The 20,295-nt window shown below is 39.5% G+C and overlaps 1 protein-coding gene and 1 long non-coding RNA gene across 2 annotated transcripts in view; one reads left to right on the forward strand and one right to left on the reverse strand.

Moving 5' to 3' along the window:
- Nucleotides 1–17,249, forward strand: part of LOC149919558 (uncharacterized) — a 27,496-nt gene extending 10,247 nt beyond the window's left edge. The window contains exon 3 of the long non-coding RNA XR_016466734.1: nucleotides 17,169–17,249. This is a non-coding gene — a long non-coding RNA (uncharacterized LOC149919558). The remainder of the gene's footprint in view (nucleotides 1–17,168) is intronic.
- The window catches only part of AGBL3 (AGBL carboxypeptidase 3), a 23,403-nt gene extending 3,813 nt beyond the window's left edge, over nucleotides 1–19,590 (reverse strand). The window contains exons 1-13 of the mRNA XM_090140492.1: nucleotides 19,351–19,590; nucleotides 17,202–17,262; nucleotides 15,901–16,077; nucleotides 14,348–14,452; nucleotides 11,545–11,683; nucleotides 10,256–11,038; nucleotides 8,689–8,851; nucleotides 7,491–7,617; nucleotides 6,826–6,923; nucleotides 6,601–6,680; nucleotides 5,966–6,032; nucleotides 2,573–2,641; nucleotides 1,440–1,497 (exon numbers count right to left, since the gene is read on the reverse strand). Of these exons, the coding sequence (XP_089996618.1) occupies nucleotides 1,440–1,497; nucleotides 2,573–2,641; nucleotides 5,966–6,032; nucleotides 6,601–6,680; nucleotides 6,826–6,923; nucleotides 7,491–7,617; nucleotides 8,689–8,851; nucleotides 10,256–11,038; nucleotides 11,545–11,683; nucleotides 14,348–14,452; nucleotides 15,901–16,077; nucleotides 17,202–17,262; nucleotides 19,351–19,374 (1,951 nt within the window). The 5' untranslated portion in view covers nucleotides 19,375–19,590. The remainder of the gene's footprint in view (nucleotides 1–1,439; nucleotides 1,498–2,572; nucleotides 2,642–5,965; nucleotides 6,033–6,600; nucleotides 6,681–6,825; nucleotides 6,924–7,490; nucleotides 7,618–8,688; nucleotides 8,852–10,255; nucleotides 11,039–11,544; nucleotides 11,684–14,347; nucleotides 14,453–15,900; nucleotides 16,078–17,201; nucleotides 17,263–19,350) is intronic.
- Between the last annotated feature and the right edge of the window lie 705 nt (nucleotides 19,591–20,295).

Raw genomic sequence — 20,295 nt, forward strand, 5'->3', positions numbered from 1 at the left:
CTTAGAAGCTGGAAAAGGGAGTTATATTTCACGTCCTCTCTCTCTGCAACACAGGAAACTCATGTGTCTTCCCAGAAACCTTTTCATAAATGCTTGTCTGCTTCCAGTTACCACAGTACATTTTATTTGGTTGGTTTTGTTTGTTTTCTGATTAAGTTATCCAAGACAAGAACAAAGTAGTCTAATAGTGTAGAATAGCTCTGTGTACATTTTGGAAAAACAAGCAAACAAAAAAAAACAACAGAAAAATAAGACAGGAATTCAGAAACAAGAACGAAGTCATTGCCAAAACTTACTGCTACTGAAAGACATTGTTAGATTTTCAGCATGCAAAGTAAGATCATTCTATGAATGCCAACTCATTGTCCTGAGACTAAATTTCAACATCCTTTATATAGTTAGAGAATAAATAATATATACTCACATTCCTATCTTCAACTGATGTGTACTAGCTCCATGTGAACTCTGAAACTCACACTTTTATATTATAACACTGATAATGTAACGTAATTTTTTTTTCATCAGGTCCTGGTTGAGCAGTTCTAGATCTCTGCTGTTGAAAATAATGTCTGAAGTACTATTTTATATAATTTGCTGATATGGCTTCTGGGAAAGACTTTAAAGCTCTTATTTCAATGAAAAAAAAATCATGTTTCTATTTCCTTCCCAGAATATTTCAGACGGCTTATTTAACTGTATAGGAAGGGTTATAATCAGAAAGAAATGTATTAACAGCTTTACAAAATTTTGCTAATAATATGAGCTGCAGGGAAAAAAAAAAGTGACATTATGCTGCAGTTAACACTGCTTTGAGGTGTTGTTGGAATATGTTAAAAAAACAACAGTGAAAATCAATAAATGCTGACATGGCACTATGAGGTGAGGCCAGGCATTTTCCTAATTGGGGCATTTCTACTTTACTACTTTCTTCATAGATTTACTTGTTTTTGTGTGTTTCTGAGTATCTGATAGTGGGCTGTGTCATTGCTTTTTGGGTATCTTTGAACACTAAACATAAATTCCACTGATTTTCAGTACTCATTCCTCAGCAATGTTTTCAATTAAAACCGTACCTGAAAATCTACCAAGCCCTTTCCCTGTGTAACTGCTACATAAAAGACTGTCTTCAGGACATTCCAAGATGGTTTGTTAAATATGTTAATTTCTGCTCTTAAAGTTGAGCCTCAAGTTCATTTTTTTCACCAATGAGACTATTACCAATCAGTAAAGGTGAATGTAACTATGTGATGAAGGTAGTTTAAAACAAAACAAAATGAGCTCTTCCAACAGCAGAGACTGAGTGAAATCCTAGCCAAAGGACCATGTATTTATCTTTTTGGAATATTTGCTTTCCTGGGGTTTAGGCTTATAAAAGAAACAAAACAAAACAAAAAGACTAATTGAGATTTTAAGAATTAAAACAAATATATAATGTTTACCTTTGTCTACTGGGTGAAGTTCATGAAATATCTTGTGTTGAATTTCAGTGCCTGGGGACTGTGAGACAGAATAGAAACACAAACAAGTTATGAATAAGCTCCAACAGAATGAATGAGAAAACGATATTATTAATAAGTCAGCCACCTGATGGCTTGTTCTGGGAATATACAACTAAATTAGGATGGGGGAAGATTGGTAGTAGGGAAGGGGTTAATATGAAACAGGCTTTCTCTCTCTCTCTTTTTATTTTTTTTCTGGGTAAAAGGCAAGTTGACAATTCAGTGGTTGGCCTGATTTCCAAAAGCTCAAAAACTCAGCAATTTCTGCTCACATTTCAAGTTTTTGGGTGCTCAGCATTTAAAAATAAAATTAGTTTTCTTTTTGGGGACGTAGGAATGCTATATTAGACTCCATTGTTTTAATTATGACTTTTAAGTGTTTGCCAACTATAATGAGTCTACATTTTCTAAATAGTTCTGTATGATGCTGAATAACAATAATGGAGAAGTAACATGTTTAAAAAAGATTAATTCCATAGGGTAGTAGCAAGGCCAGCTGAATACATGCGCTGAGTACCACCTCTAAATGGCAGGAAGGAGCATAAGACATTGTTATGAATACTGCCAACATGAGTATTTCAGACTTGGAGCTTGGCAATATTCCCATTGTTAAATAAAAATGTTTTCCTAGAATTCATGGTTACTTTTTTCTCTATTAAACTGGAAAACACAACAGAAAATATTTTACTGGACTTGGCAAAAATCTCATTCCACAATACTAAAAGTGAGATGAGTGAGTGGTATGTTAGTGATTTTGGAGACTGAAAGGGAGCTAGTATAGGCTCCAGCTCCAAGGCATATTCCATGACAAAAGATTAAATGTATCAAATAATATATCCACGAGATGGAATTTTATGATTTTTCCTGTCTCAGACTTGTTAATATTTCCATAAAAATCTGTGGCGTACATTAGATACAATTGTCAGTAAAAGAACAATGACTGTTCTAGGTCAGCAACTCTGGGTGACAAAATTGCTCATTCAGAGTTACAGTGGTTGAATTAAGTTGTCGTATATCAGTCTGTCATCACAAAAAGAACACAACATGTTTCTATTGGGATGAAAATCACTCACATTTTTGCTTTCATGACTTCGGTCCTTAGCAGTGCTGCTAAAGGGATCTCCTGATGGTTTGTTTTTTTTCTGCACAGAAAATAGGATGTAACATTTTTATTCATGAGGGAATATTACAGTTACGAAGAAAAAGTTGTAAATAAACACGATAATCACAGTGCCAGAAGGAATATGTGTAAGCAAACTTTTCAAGATTGAATTCCTTATGCTGTTCTGCTCAGCAAATATTTATGAACCTGGACACAAACATATTATACTGACAAGGGACCTCACTTCCTACTCTATTTGGGAGGTTTATTTTTAGTCTGGGAACCTGGAGAGGCAGGGTTTCTCAGGAGTATTAATTGCCACTGCTTTGTTTTTTTCCAATGTTTGGGTTTCTAGAAGAGAAGACTGGCATAAAATACAAAAAGCTTGAGAAGCTATCTATTGAACTAATTAAAACACTCATAAAGCAGCTAGCATTATAATCTACAGCATTATAACGTGTGTACACAAAGAGACTATCAATCATCAAAACATTAATATGATTATCTTCCAAATGACAGTTTGCAACAGGCAACAGTAACAGTGCTCCTGCTTTACATCCGAGGCCCACATAGTTTTCCAAGCTGAACATTAACAAAGTGTAGTTGAGGGCTCCATAAAGCTCTAGTGTGAATTCCAGTCAAAACCTCCACTGTACCTGTGGTGTTCCATTAACCACCTTTTCCAAATGCCTTAAAGAACTTCAAGGCCAGGCTGGATGGGGCTTTTGATTTAATAACATTAATTTAGTCAATGAAACAGATCCACAAGGGAAAACACACATAATCACGAGAGGATAAAAGTGAGAAATTTGTTGTAAGAACTGTGATGTGCTGTTCATTCAAACTCATTTGATAAACTACTGTTACTTTCTGAGTACATCTTACTGTTGTTACAGTGTTAGTTTGATGTGCTTTGCTGTACTATCGTACAATGAAAATACTTACATGTGATACATAAGTCTTTGCTTGTTTCATAAATTACAAGAAGGGATCTAGTGCAGCACTACTTAGCTAACAGTTTTGCCATATCTACTGGTGTTTATAGTTATTGGCATGCAAAGCCAATTATAAATGCAGCTGGCTACCACTGTTAAGCCTGAGGTACAGACACTGAAGCAATTAAGCTTTACCAAATATTCTCCTGCAGCTTCCATGTTTCTGGGTAGGCATTCCTGTCTTTCTTTGTTCTTGGGTGTTTCTTTTTTTGCATATTACCAAGGAAGTCTACCTAAACAATGAGAAATGATACCCTAATGTTCTGCAGTGGTCTTCTGTGCTTGTCTCTACTGCAGTTATTTAAACTGTGTTACACCCTTCCAATTCTACTTCTGAGTTTGAAAGTCCCTGAAATCACAAGAGATTTACACAGCTCTTGTATCACTGGGATGAATGTAAATATAGGGCCTTTAATCACAATCCCTGGGAAGCATACCAAGCACGGGTGTTTTGCAGCAAGCAGTGATAAACTACACAAGAATCACGTGGCAGCCAGCTCAGCATGCAGCTGTGTGGCATCAGGCAAGCAAGCATGACTTGCTTTATATATGCCATTTATAGACCACAAGGAAACAGTGCTCAGGAACATCAGAAAAAAAACAGGAATCAATCCCACTGACTGGCATGGTGGGCTTTTTGACACAAACATGGCTATTTTTAGCAAATGCCCTGGAAAAGCCCAGAGTTTTAGGCATACTTTTCATGGTTCTCACAAGTTGCCAGCCCCATGTCACACCCCACAGCACAGGCAGGCTGCCAGCCTGATGAGAGGAGGGGGAGTAAGAAAACATGAATGGCTGAGAAGCATTGAAAAGCCCACAATACTTGGCATTAGTCAGAAGATGCTAACTTCAGGGTCCATTTACCAATTTCATTCTGAAGTTCTCATGAATGATTTTTATTTTTTATATGCTGTCCTGTGAAATGTTCGTGTGTGGATTTATCACTCACATGTGAACAAACTGAATCTCAAGGGTAATACTATAAGACCAAACAAGATGGAGGGTATATTTAGGAAAAAAATTGCTCAATACTCCCTCCTTCTCTGTGTGCTTTCACTAGCCCTCTGCTATCGGTTATTGTACTGTGCAGGACACTTTTCACATGACATGTTAGACTTCCCATGATTAACACAGTCCTGGAAATAACATTGCATCACTAGTAGAAACTCTTATTTGGCTCATTAGCACAGGGCAGAAATTTCAAGCTGTAGACAGACATTAAAAATCAGCACCACTCACACAACCCCTACATCAGAAGTTACTACCCCCTGTGTAGGTTGGGTGAGCCTGTCTGCATTTCACCTTCCTTAGGTACAAAACCTGGCAGCACTGCTTAAGCTATAAATGACAGTGAGGCTCTGGACAAGTAGAGCTGCTGGGCTCTGCACAAACAAGACTCACCAGAGCTTATCTGACTGCATCTTCTTTCCATTGATCATAAAACTAGGTCCAATACTCTAAGTCATACATCTTGTCAACTAACCCAGTCATCTGAAATGCCTATGTGCATGTTTTGATAAGTGCTACAGGGTATCTCTTCACTTTTATTCATGCTTAGTACACAGCCTTATTTATATGGTTTCCCCTTTTACTGTTGTTTATGGTATCTGTGACATAAACAGGAAGTAACAATTTACAGGAACTATTATTGTTGGCTAAAAAAGTAATACACTCACAAAAGTTTGTTTTGCTTCTCTAGAGTAAACATCATGAGGATTATTATAGCAATCACAGTCAACACAGAAATAAACAGGACAGAAAGATTTGGGTCCATTCTTGTGCAGCAAGTAAATGTTTCAGGAAAATAAAGGGTCTCACTGTTGTTCAGTGAAAGCACTTTGTAAAATCTGTGGCTAAATTTGTCTACAAATTGGAAATAGGCAGTGGGGTAGCCTTATGCTGACAGTGCTTAGCAGCAGTACAGTACAGTATGTCTGTATGTGCAAGAGGAAAACACAACTCCTGAACACTGAATGCAAAGTATTGTTGACATCACTGCACAATATTTTTGGTGCCAAGTGTTGACATCCTCCTCCTCACCCTTATCCTATATCTGCTTGCTCAACTGCATGGCACAATCCAATTGGTAGAGATCTGCCTGTCTTTGAAACTGTACCACTACCTTCTGGGCAATTTGAGTTAAGCTATTAAATAGCAATATTGCTCTGCATTGTTAATTTGGATTTTATCTCTACAAATTATGTAAACACTTTACAAATATCGGCTACCTAATTAATTTGTTAATTATTGCTCTCACTGACTGAATACCAGACTTCTTTGGAAAAGGAGCTAATAATCACTAGCGATTATTCCCTAGTGGCATTTGGGTCAGAAATGTAAACAGCCAATAAAAATTCATAGCATACCTTAATACCTAGTTTTAGCCGGTGTGCAGCAACATCATAGGAATCTGAGCTGTCAGAAGAACGGCTGCTGTAAAAGATGAGTGTCATTTTATTTAATTTATAGATTCAGTGATTGCAAACAGTATTCTACAGCATAACTTTTCTGTAGTAACTCTAGTTGTAGAGATGTAAATATGTTTTCTAGATACGTGTCTGCCAGATCCGTATTTTCATTTTACAGCTAACTTGCAAAAATCGTAATCATCTTAGAGAAAAATTGGTTATTGGAAGAGATCTGTTTTATCCAGATTGTCCAGGTGGCATCTCCCACTTCTGCTCAGCCTTCTTTTAGTTCTGCTTCACATGCTTTCCCCCTCCAACCTCTCCGATACAGTATCATCTTTGTTCTCACTGAGCTTCCTCTCAGTTCTCTAATGGTGCATTAGATTTTGTGTCTCCTTTTATTTCCTTGCATTTCAGCACCAGTTTTGAAATTCAGCTTTTGATTTGTATACCCTGGCCACTGAAAGTGGATAGATTTAACTCATGTTTCCTCAGAGAAGAGATCTACTGAAGTTTTATTCATTTCTTACAGTGTGCAGAGAACATATTTTATATGCTTGTATACATGGTATATCTTAATGGTTCTAAATTACCTGGAATCCCAATCTAACGCATCAGAATTCAGGACTTCGGAGCTCACCTTAGCTTGCTGTGTCACTACTTTCTCATGTTCCTTCAGATAATGATAAGAAAACCACATATGTTTCAATTAAAACTATTAGCAAATTTACTGTTACTGTAACCTTATAGAGGATTATGTTTTGTGACAGTAGGACGAACTGAGGAAGGAGGAAAAGGCTCACAGGAACTTTCCTTACCTCCTTATTATCAACAGAGTAGTTCAAGAGAGCGTCACAGAAATGCTGTCCTATTGACTCAAAGTCTTTGATATCAAAATGGGTGCTTTGTCTCCAGCCTGCACATCAGTCGGAGCAAATCAGAAATGAAAATGTCAGTCATCCTGCTGACTGCCAGCTACGGTGTGTCAGCATAGTGGCTGATTGCAAACTCACTGTCACTGACAGATGCTAGAAATAGGTCTATGACTGCTAGGCTTTTATACAGATAGCATTAAGGATCATCATTCTGCCTATATGGACAAATCTAGCTACTCATAGCAGATTAACTATGTATTATATTACTTTCCACATCAACTGTATTTCTTTTTACCAAGGATCTTCTTCCGGATAGCTGATTCCCATACAAATATTTTTAGTTTCTACTTTTAATTTGCCATTTACCAATATTGTTATTTAACAGTACAGATGTAACAGTGATAGTGGTGGCCTGAATGGTCACCGGGTGAATACTGCAGTGTTGGTATTTTTTCTAGATCTTATCTTCAATCATCATTCATTTCTACCCAGTAAGAGAGAACATCAACAAGGGGTTGGTGGCTCAAGCTACCATTTTCCCTGAAGAAGCAAAAGGAAAGATCTTGTTTGATGATGATTTACTCAATAGCTACAGGGAATTGTCTCACCCAGCTTAGAGCCGCAAACAGAGGCTTCCAAAGTGTAGCTGTTGTTGATGCCCATCTTCCACATTACAACTCGACCTGTGCTTTCTTTGCTCTTTTGTACTCTGAAACGGCAGTCTGGGAATGAGAACTTAGAAGATGTGTACACAATTAATAATTGAACTGAATAGGAAGATGCAATAATTTCAAGGCTTTTTTAAAAATATATCCTATCTACCAGATAAATAATTGTGAGTTTTCAATCTACCATACTTGAATATTGCACAGTATAGTTCAGAGTAATCAATATTACTACTGGCATAATGGAGATGTAGGTGCCTTCAATTAGAAGTTTAACTTACTTTAAGGATTTGAGAATTCTCAAACAACTTTTATGCAGCTGTATGAACTGTTCTAAATGAGCTTATATGGACTGCTGCTCAGATGAGTTACCACAAATCCTGTAGTATACCAACATACAAATGTACTGAGAAGCCAGAATAGCTCTTCTCTCATGAGTTAATACCAATAGTTTGATGTAACCTATCTGGAGCTCACAACCACTGTATTATCATTGATATCAGGAAGACAACATTAAACTGCAAGTATGCAATCACATCTAATAGATTCATTTGTGTACTGCTTATTATTGAACCTTTGCCATCTTTGTGATTAAAAAGAAGCTTACTTGCTGAAAAATGACGTATTTTAGTATCAGTAATTTCCTAATAAAATATTATTAATTGAAATATCTTACAAAAACGTGGTGATTCTGACACAATTTGCAACTGAAAAAAATTAAAAAGATTCAACTTGGAGAAAATTTTCAACTTCTTTAGTTTACTTGTTTGTTTTTAATTCTACTGTATGTACATTATAGTAGATATAAGTAGGTGAGATATGAGTATGTAATATTTAATGCTAATTTTTCACATTATTAAGTAGTGTTACTTCCATATTTTTGTGTTTTGGTTTCTTCATTATTTCAGAAATGCTAACTTTATGACCTGATTTAGCATGATATACTTTGGAGTGCTGGAATTTCAAAGGAATCACAATTTTGTACTTCTGCCATTCTTAGTTTTAGACTCTTGAAGATTATTTTAACCGGGTAAAGTACAGCCTTTTAACAAATATGGTTACATCCTTACAGAAAACATAGAGATCCTTGTTGATGTTTGAAATTTCAGGTGACTGCATTTTTAACCTGACATTTGCTTACCTTATCTGGGCAATTCTTGCTCAGCAAGAGTGGAAAGGCACGTGGACACAAGTGTGGTGCTTTTGGTTCCTGCTCCCTCTCACAACCGTACATGAAGACATTTTGTTTTTTGTTGTGACCATGGATGTCACAATACAGAAAAATGTCACGCTTCTCCATCACTCTGTAGTATGGGACAACACAGAATACTTTGCTAGAAGTGTGCTTTTCTCTCCACCTCGGAAATACTAATTTGAGTCAATAAGTTACACTGAAGCTCATGTTTAACCTAAAGAGCAATAAATTGGTAAGATTTCATATTCTGAGCACAAAGATAAACATTTACTATACAGAACTGCTCAGTTTCTCCAGGATAAAACACTTGGCCGTGCAAGAAGGCATGACAGTATGCATCAGCAATCTTTATCCATGTGTTCACATAAGCTTTCATAGCCTAGTTACCTTCATGAATTTCAGAAGATGGGCATCACAAAACTAGATGTTCACAGCTTTATGGTTACTTGTTTTGCTTTTGTTTTGTATACAGTTTCCTCAATCTCCCTCCGTACCCTGATTATATGGTGTTTGTTTTTTTCCCACTCTGCCATTTCCCCTCTTTTTCCCCTCTTTTAGTCCCTCTCTCAGGTTCAGTTACATACATCCACCTCTGTAGATGTGTCCTATAGCATGTTGTGCAGCTAAAACCCATCATTCATATCTACTTCTTTTGCTTTCATACATGTACAGAATAACACGTGCTGTACAATTACAGCACTGAAGGATAAATAAACTGGCTCAGAATGATGATGTGAATAGTTTTTCCCTTATCCAAGCTGAAGACATTAATTTTTATGATGTGCCATGATTTCGCAATGTGTTATCACTTAACAAGCTTTTTAAAAGAAAATTTGCAGGTAGACATACTACTGGGTTTTTTTTCAGTCTGCACCCCTGACGTCCAACCCCTGTCAAAGCAGAGTCCTACACAAAAGATGTGATGGCATCACAGTGTGTTGCCCAGGGCTCTGCTCTGGGCAGGAGTTGGAAATCCATGGTGGAGCTAAGAAGGAAGCAATAATAAATGTGTCTGTCTTAGGTGAGTCTGAAGGTCAGTAGCACATCAGAACACATAATTCACACTAATTATAGGGGACTCACAAGTGCAAGCTGTCTTCATATGGTAAGACGGAGATAAATTCTCACAGAAAAGAAGTACAGTAAGTAAGGCACAGTACCTGTCTCCTTTAAGCTAGGGACTTATATTCCAAAGCATTTACTTGAAGGTAAAGAGATATTCTTTAAATGTTATTTAAAACCGTATGTAACCAGTACTGGATGAAAAACATTGAATGTAGGAATAGTGACACTGTTGTTTTTCTTTTTTCTTTTTTCTTTTTTTCTTTCTTTTCCTTTTCTTTTTTCCCCAGGAGAATTTCTATCAATGTGTAAATAATAAATTACAGAATATTATTATTCTACAGAATAATATCTATTCTGTTTTCCAGAAATGGACATAGAGAAGTCACGCTAAGACACAGACACTGAACAGGAAAATCATTGATTTTAAGGGGGGAGAAAATGAATTTACCTTCTGATCATGTTCCGGGTATACCAGGTTGAAGGATAATATTTCTTCACTTTAGATCTGTATTTGCGGTTCAAGTCCTGACCTGTTAAAGAGCAGCGGTGATTTCCCACAATCACACCATCTGGATTCAACATCGGTACCACTTTGAAGACAAAAGTGTCCCGGAGCTGATGAGCTTTGCCTGAATTACCAAGAATGTAATCCAGAATGCCCTTCATTATCCAGGAGCTGTTGGTTTCTCCAGGATGAACTCTTGCAGTTAGAATCACAGCCTTTCTCTTTGTGTTCTCCTTGCCACTTTCAGGGGGGTTGGTGATAGTTAAGACATGTACTATGTTTCCTGCCAGGGAATGGCACAAGATGTGAATTTTGCAGAACTTGGACTTCATTGGATCTTTAGAGATGGCCACCAGGTACTCCTGCAGGTTGGAGTAGGTGTAAGGATAGCAGTGGGCAAAATAGCAAGTGTCTCTGTCATGAGGAAACTGAAATGTCCACGTGAGTGAGAAATACTGACGTCCACTTTCACTCACATTGGTTTTGTAATACTTGATTTCACTTCCTGTCCTTCGCCAGCCAATGTTGTGTTCCTTAGCATCAACTTCTGAGTACAACAGCGGCCGCAAACCATGCCTATACAGGCTTTTACGCTTGGTAAAGTTGACAATGGTGAAGCGATACGGCATCCCTGCCTGAGTATTGCTTACTTGGAAGTAAAACCACTGCACGTGCCTGCTTGTGTAGAGGTCAGTTCGCAGTGTCAGCTGGTATTCAAATTCACTTCTAGGTAAAAGAAGGTAAACAGTTGTGATGCTGGTTAGCGCTGCAGTATGATTCAGTGTCAAACAGTGCAGGCTGCCATGAAAGTACCCCACATTCAATCTGGTGCAAATCACGCTGATTTACACTGTCATCACTTAAAGACTGCACAGCTGCCAGGAAAAGATGCCTAATTGTATCATGTGTGTCAATAATGCAACTGCTGGTTTTCTTAGGACTTAAGACTAAGACTTCTAAAATAAGTTTTCTACACAGTGTTTTGAAGTATGTGCTTAAGAGAATTTGTGTGGGTGACTATTATGTACCAAAATCATTCAGTATTATATAATGCCTATCAGATCATTTTATGCAAAGGCTATGTGGAACTACACTTGAAGTTTATTCAACTGTGTAAAACAGGTGACAAACCCAGAGAAACATCCTGCTTAGAAGGTGTTAGCAGGCTACAGGTAATAACAATTCTGATAATAACTCTGTTATAATAAAAGAGGAAAAGATTGCAAACTTACATTTTAACCACCTTCTGCAAATTACCACTCTCAAATCGTGCTTCAAAGATGAGTGTGTTGTCCACTTCCTGATGGAATATCTGTTTCACAGGGCAGAGACCTCTCATTTGGAAATACATAAAATACGATTCTGAGTTAGCTAGTGGGAGGAGTGGAACACATGCATTTAATTTCAATCTGAGTCATTTTAGGGAATAATGCATTCTTCTAAAAATTCCTTCTAGAAACAGACAACTGCATGTAGCTGAGCTTCAATGCATACTTCAGGTAAATGTAAAAGAAATTGCAGGGAGCTTTGCTGCTCATTCCCACTCAACTTGATGGATTTCTGCCAGTCTAAAATCTTACTGTCACTGCATGAGCTTGGGCAAAGCAAACATCAAAAACTCTGGATAGTTGACAACCGCTGCCACGAGTTTCTTTTTAAATCTCTCCTAGTCTAGAAGTTAAAAAGATGACACTCAAATCAAGAGCAATTATTTTCATTTTATAAATGATGCTTTCACACCACATTTAGCATACAGCTCCTTTTTTGCACCATTCTGCTACTTTGTGCACTGTTCCTCAGATGAGATGCACAACTGAACTTTCGTTAGTATTTTTCATTAAAGCAAAACAAAACAAACACTTCCCCCCCCCCCCCAAAAAAAAAAAACCACAAAACAAAAACAAAAAACAAAAAAACCCAACACAACCAGAAATGCTAGATGTACCATCAGCATATTTTTTGGCTTGGAAGTTATTTAGATTCCAGAATATTTTTTGCATAATTTTATCCATTGAGGATCCTCTCCTTACAGATTAAGGCAAGAATTATTTTTAGAGTTTTTGTTTGTTTGTTTTGTTTGTTTGTTTGTTTGTTTTGCTTTCTCTGTATTGGTGCTCAATGTAGCAGCAAAGCTTTTGCCACCAAGATGGAGAATACTGGAGTAATCAAAACTTCTTGCTACCCCAAGAGTGCCCACAAAATAGAGAAAGAAGATGCATGTTCTCTGCTGGAAGCCAGAAGCCCAGATATCCTTCTGCAGAAGTCAGCAGTGTCATGAGGTGACTGCGGCAGGACCAGAGTCAGCATGACTGCACAGAATGAGACAGCATGAGCTGCAATCAGAGAACTCTCCTGTTGTTTTAGAAAAGCTTTGACAATATGGCATAAGAAAGTTTAGCAAAGTCAAGATCTTTTCATTCCCTGAATCATTAGAAAAGAATTGCTAGTTTTGCTGGTTGGGATACCCATCTGAATAATTACTTTCTGTATAGCTGGAATTCACAGTTTCTCCACCCTCTGCTTCTTCTTTAAACTCTTCCTTATCATGAAGGAAGAGAAATGTTTCAGCAGTTAAACCAGTGAAGCCCTTTGTGGAAACATCTGTATCAGACAAGTGCTACATAATGAAATGTAGGAATAAAATCTGAGATGCCAGAGTACATCGATTTTTCTGCATGTCACCACAGGATTGCATTTTTCTGTCCTAAATTAGATGTTAGGAGGGCGTGCAGGAGCTGAGCAGCAGATAGTCCCTGGCCAGGTACTAACTCCCCATTCCTGCTGAAGTTAAATTCAGTGGGAATCAGGAGAGTGCAGTTGCTGCCTCCCTCAGGATGCGATGCCTCACGACATGCTTGTCAGTTTGCAGCACTGGCATTGTAAATCTTCTATTTGGAGATGCCTGGCCTACCCTATGGAGTTTTCAGTGCAGAGAATGTTAGTGTTTTAAAAATTAAATTTGAATGGCAAAGCCACCAACCTGGAGGTTTGTGTCCCAGAAAGCAGAAAGTTGCCTTTTTTAAGATCAGCAACAATGGACTGTAACAGAAATCACTATCCTTGTTTCTAAAAGGCAGGAAAGTTGCCCAAAGTGTTCCTCCACACCAAATGTATCAACTGACTAGTACGTGATAACATGCTCATGCTGCTGAAGTAGTGAATTTCTAGATAAAATGATGGTGTATTTCAGCATATTAAAAACCTTTAGCAGTGTATTGCAATCCTTCACAGATGTGTTGACATCAAGAAGAATGTCAGCTACCTTTCAGTTCTGCACATCTGAAAATCTGGTGGTCACAATCAGTTATCCTAGAATTGCAAAACTATTACAATCCCTTCTTATCTATATACAACTGGACCCAGGCCAAAACCAACAACTGCCTGAAGCTTCGAGTTCATTTAAGGCAATTGTATCAACTTAGTAAACACAGGAAACAAAACAAACAAACAAATAAACAAACAAACACAAAAAACACTCTGATAATCAAATAATGTTGGAGGTACAGGACAACTAACTCCCTTCATTTCTGTCCAATTAATCCTTGTCTGACTTAGGAGACTATAATCAAGCACTGATCCAATCTGGCTAGATTTTCTTTGTAAATCTTAGCTAAACAACTGTAAATAAAATTTCTCCCAACACAGAATTTAGCGGTGACCTTGCAGTTATACAGCTCTCATATTTTTCATTTTCTCTTTTGGCTTGACATTAAGTAATCTTTTCCCACTCATATTTTCATAACCAACTCACTTTAGCTTTTTCATACTGTTAGTTGCTGATACAAAGGCTTGAACCGAGCTGCACTTCTGAGATAAACAACTGCAAGAGCAGAATGTGTGGTAGATGAGACCTCTGTGTAAATAATTTTATTCCCTATATATCAGTAAGGGATGTATTCTGAAGTGCTAAAAATAACAATAAAAAACTATATTGATTTCATTAGGCTTTGCATTAGGTTCACTAAGGAGATAAAATACTGGCATCAAAGCAGATGCTTAATCTGCTTACAGCAACTTTTCTCTGGGTGTTCTCACCTTCTCCTAGATAAATCACAGTGCCCTTGTCAGGAGGTTGGTAGGATGGTGTGACCTCCAAACCCGTTGGAGTGTACAATGGCTCAGGACTACTGGGTATCCAATCTGAAACAGAGGAGACACACGGAAAGACTACAAGCAGGAAGACTGTATTATTTGTACAGCTTGTTTACTCAGCAATTATTCTGAATTCCTGTACTGCTCTCTATCAGCACATGGTCACATGGTACTGCTAAGAAAACAGATGCTGCATCTATGGAGTGAAGTTGTGAATTACTGACCACACAGGAAATGCAACATGTCCCTGTAACTTGCAGGGCATCTGCCTGGCATGTCAAAGAGCTGTTGAATAATGACTGATGGTACATTCTGACAACTGACATTTCCTTGCTGCAGTACTCACAATAGTCTATCCCATTCCATTGAACTTAACAGTAAAAGGGCACAGATGTCTCAGTGCCACCTCTGTGCATTTCTGATTTCTACCGATTACTTCCACATTGTAACATGTTGTATTTAGAAAGCACAGGAACTGCTGAAGTCTTCACTATCCCTTAATAGGTTTGCATAATGACTTCTGTACAGACTACAACAAGGTGCTTATTAGCTGGCATTCATATCTGATCATACAGTCATGAAACAGAGCATTGATACTGCTAGTAAGAGGTCAGAAGGACTGAAGATTGTCAGGCTTTCTCTGAAATTTCATCTGCTTGCAGCTTTGTTTCACTTGGTTTAGCTGCAATTTCTCTAACTGATCAAGTATGACTGGCTGATTTGTTTAACTATTGTGTAATTCTGTGTAGTATAACCTAGGCTTATGTAGACAACATTTATTCTGTGCACACTGGGATATTTACAACTCCAACAGAATGATGTAGTGTGAGAAATACAGACCTGAAGTGATAGCAGAGGCTTTGAGAAGCAGAGACATACGATGTGGAAGAGGAGTATTGGCATGGGATGATAACTGAAGGACACAGATTTGGTACTGGAGACCCCATGGCTATAAGCAACTTACCTTTGGTCACCTAAAGACCTGGAGCTGGCCAAAACTCATTTCAGGGGACAACAAAGAGAACAAGGAAATAACATGTGCAAAGGATATCATAGGTAAATTCAGATATAATGTGGAACTACAAGTCAATGAAAAAAGAGAAAGATTTTTACATATAAAAAATGACCCTCAAAGTCATTTGGATCCCAGAGTAAGGAAAAAGACAACATGAATATGATCCTCATATTTCTCCCAGTAAAGGACTCCAGAGGCTGATAGTTCACAACGTGCAATCCCTCCCCTTGACCAGAATTAAAAATGTGGAATGAAAACACTGTCCTTAGTGAGAAGGGGAGCCAGAAAAAGGTGGCTAGTGGAGCATATACATAGCAGTTTTAACTACACTACTATTTTTAATTCTTCTATAGCAATTAGATCTGGACTAATAATGATTTCTCTCATAAGGTTTTCAATAATACTAACAGTAAGTTCTTCACGTAAGATGTGCTTCCTCTTTGCCCATGGACAAGATTTTGAGTGTGACACAGTAACTTACCAATGTGCTCAATTCTGCCCCTGCTGACTTCACGCTGGTTTGGCCAGTACACCTGGGAAAACTGACCTGCAGGTGGTGACTCACATGGATTCTGCAGCTCCTGCAAATAGGGCACCACCACCTCTGAGTCAAGTGATAACTGTTTTGTCCTTGGAAAAATATCAGCACAGACAGAATCTGTAAGAAAGTGAAAGAACCCTGGCATCAACCTCTTCTGTTCTTTCAAGTAGAAACAGGCTGCAGAGATTATCTACATGAAATTAGCATAATTAAGCATGGCACGATAAAATTACATCCGAGTAAAATGTAATTTCAATGCTCCAGCCTATAAATCACATTAAATTTAAAGTTAGCATTGAATTAACAATTCATTAAACCATAAAGCACAAGAGCAGGAAATATCCTACTTGGTTTCCTACTGAAAATCTTGGCATTTGGTATTGTTATTGCTTTTATTACTAGCTTATTATGACACGGTCTACAATCCCAATGCATCAGCCAGTCTGTTCTGTGCATTATATGAATGGCTTAGTCCTAAAAAGCTTCTGACACAGCGTATGCAACATTGTACTGCTAGCGTGACAGGAGAGGTAATGATCTGATGCTATCAAGAATTCTATCATTGGAGGCACTTGGAGGAAGTGGAAGGTCATCTTTGCTTGTCAGCAAGGAACCCCTCCAAGTAATGAGAAGCCATTTGAATGGAAACATGACAGACAGAGAAAAGGCTCTGAAAAAAAAATAATTGGAAAATTGGGACTGGTACTGTGCACCAGCCACCACACTATCCAGAGGTAATTACTTCTCTTTGCCAGAGATATAAAATATCCCCTTTCAAAGCATTCCCTCTATCCTTCAGACTATCTACTTGGAACAGGCCAAAAGACAGGAGTTTGGCTTCATGGGAATTGTTTTTTTGGTTTTTGTTTTGAAAAGCCAGCTTTAGACCTGGCTTCAAAATCTACTTTTCCTCACAATGAACAAAAGAACATCATAACATACCACAGCTCCTTACCTTAAGGATCTGAGTATTGATTCCACACATTTACATTAACTAAAAACAAAACTGCTGAACCAAGTTTTAAATTCTACTGATCTAACTCTAGTGGATACCAATTCTAGACGAAGGCAAACTGCAGGATGGGACTGAGATAATCACTCACCTAGGTCAAGAACCACAAAGTGTGACTAGACCTAGCCCAATTTTGGTTACATCTTGATAGTTATGTGTGCATTGATATTTCTTCCCTCTCCTTTCTTCCCCACAGCAGTCTTAAGGGAATAGCTGGGAAGATCCTAACCTGCATGAACTGTGCACTGCTGACGGCCTTCTGCCACACAGGAGTTATGGGAGTCTTCATCCTAAAAAATAAATAAATAACTCATAGAACCATAGGATCACAGAATGGCTTAGGTTGAAAGGGATCTTAAAGATCACCAGCTCTAACCCCCTGCTGTGGGCAGGGCTGCTACCCACCAGATCAGGCTGCCCAAGGCTCCATCCAACCCACTGAATGCCTCCAGGGATGGGGCATTAATGAAACACTAACATAAATCTGGAGTCCACTGCAGCACAGCTTTAGTTTATTGTTCAGAAAGAAGAGCTACCTCTGCTTTGGTTTACTTTATGACTTGAATAAGAATTAGGCCAAACCTGCATAGTTGTTTACTATGTCGTTATTCTATTTGCCTCTCAAAGGAGACACGCTTTCATTCATTCCGTTTCCCAGTGCCTCTCGTGCAGTACTGGCAATCATACTCTTGGGTGAAAAGGCAGAAGAGAAAATTCATATAAGAAAGAAAAGTCTGTCTTTCCAGCTGCATAAATTACCCCTCTGATCCAACTCATCAGAGTCTAATAGCATAAGAGCGGGAGAGGCAATGGAAAAGAATAGCTAGGGCAGTGACAATGCAGATATATGCCAAAATTATCCCAAAGTATAAGTGCTAGGACAGGGAAGTCAGGAACTTGATACTGGTTATTTCAAGCTTAACACTCGGCAAGAATTAAAGAGGAGCCACTCGCATTCAAGCTGCACATACGGAATGAAAAGCTATCTGCTAACCTGGGTTCAATTTAAAGCATATTTGCAAAGGACAACAGCACTTATCCTCTCTTCTGCCCTTAACATAGAACACATATTTCCTGGGTTGTCAATCTTTTCAATAACACCACAGTCAATTAAAAAAACAAATTTCCTTCCTGAAATATGAATGTCATTAACATCCAATCTATTTCACAGCTGGTAAATGTACTCAGCTTTATTTATTGCTCCCATTTACATTTACCACAGCTGCAAATACGATACAAGGTTCCTAAAAACCTGCTAGTCCTATAGCTGATCAAGAGCTCGGTTCTCACAGGTGAAGAACTGAAAATAATTCACAAACCAAAGCACAGATAAAAACATAACACAGAGAAAGTGTGGGACTTCATTTTGCTCTCAGTGCTATGTACATATTGCATGATGAGCTCTTAATACAGGCTTTGTGTAGTCCTACATACAGTAAGAGTCTGAAATTTACATAGGTTGCTCTACAAGTAATGCTTCCTATTTATTTTCATGGAAACTACAACAGATACAAAGAGCATAATAACAGTGTTTGGAAGAACAAGTTCTCAGCTACAAAACACTTCTTTTTTTTTTTTTCCCCCCCCACATGGTCATCCCCATAAGTGATGCATTTTTGACAGCAATAAACAACAGCCTGCATTCTGCACTTGTAAAAATCTGCACGGCTGTCCAGAACGTGGCTTGACTTTTGCATCACTGTTGTCACTGCTTGAAACACACCACAACACACTGCCTCGCTGCGCTCCCATCCACTGTTGGTCTTAATAACCGTTCAGCAAACACTGATGAACGCCACTGGGTGCTATTTTTTCCATGTGGAAGAATGCAATGACACACCTTTGCTTCATCGGCACTTTCATTTCTGAGCCATTTGGTCAGACTGCCCCTCTGCTGCCCTCTGTCACAGGGCAACAAAACGTAATGGAATATAGGTGGGAAGGTTCAGTTGCTCCTGTCTTACCACTACTATCAATCGGACTCTGACTTTGTGGGCCAACATAACAAAACAGGCAGCATTACTTTCAGAGCAGCCTGCAGGTAAGCACAGTCTGTGATGCTAGTGGAAATGATTTGTTACAGGGACTGCTTGCTTTGTCCCACTGAGCCATTTTCACAGCTTAAGAGCAGGACTGGCTTTCAGAGCCCAGAACACGCAGGCTGCAGTTGGTGCCACGTAGGCAGGGCAGCACGGCAGCTGTGGCAGGGTGTCTGCTCAGCGATGGACTCCATTGCTGGCAACTACCGCAGGCCTTTGAGCAGAGGAACGCTGAGGTCTATTGAGGAGCTGTAGGCCGTAAGGCGTAAGATAAAAGGAGCAGAAAGGAACGGCGGAGGCGAACGGGGCCTCGCGCAGCGTTCACACAACCGGCCTTGCCTCACTCTCCGGGCACGCTGACATGCCCCGGGTAAGCAGGCACCGCCTTCCTGCCCACCGAGCTGCGCCCCCGCTGCCGCCCCACGACGCTCTTCTCGGGCCGAGCGCCCCCTGCGGGCAGGAGGCCGGGCGGGACCGTGACAGCGCTACGCCGGCGCCCGGCCCGGGGGCGGCTGTAGCGGCAAGCGGGCCTCCCTGGCTCCCGCTACCATGGCAACCTCCCCAGCTCTCGCGAGAGTTCGGTGCCTGGAGCGAGCAGCGGGTTGCGGCGCGCTGAGCTCCGGGCCCGGTTTGAGCGTGCTCAGTGGCAGAGGGGGGTGGGGTACGGTGCCGTGTGATGTGCTGTGGTATTCTGCCGGCAGCAGCGTGATCTCAGATGTTGTCTTTTGGCTTATTATTACAGAATCACAGAAACACCAAGGTTGGAAAAGACCTACGAGATCACCCAGTCCAACCATCCACCTGTCACCAATAGTACTCACTAAACCACGTCCCTCAACACAACATCCAAATGTTCCTTGAACACCTCCAGGGTCGGTGACTCCACCACCTCCCTGGGCAGCCCATTCCAGTGCCTGACCACTCTTTCAGAAAAGTAGTATTTCCTAATGTCCAGCCTGAATCTTCCCTGGTGCAGCTCAAAGCCATTCCCTCTAGTCCTATCACCAGTTACACGAGAGAAGAGGCCGATCCCCAGCTCACTACAACCTCCCTTCAGGAAGTTATAGAGAGCAATAAGGTCTCCCCTGAGCCTCCTCTTCTCCAGACTGAACAATCCCAGCTCCTTCAGCCGCTCCTCATAAGGCCTGTGCTCCAGACCCCTCACCAGCTTTGTTGCCCTTCTTTGAACCCGCTCCAAGGCCTCAATGTCTTTCTTGCAGTGAGGGAGCCAAAACTGGACACAGTACTGGAGATGCGGCCTCACCAGAGCTGAGTACAGGGGGA

Source organism: Phasianus colchicus, chromosome 1 (assembly GCF_987193195.1).
Source record: "Phasianus colchicus chromosome 1, bPhaCol1.hap1.1, whole genome shotgun sequence".
Classification (NCBI taxonomy): domain Eukaryota; kingdom Metazoa; phylum Chordata; class Aves; order Galliformes; family Phasianidae; genus Phasianus; species Phasianus colchicus.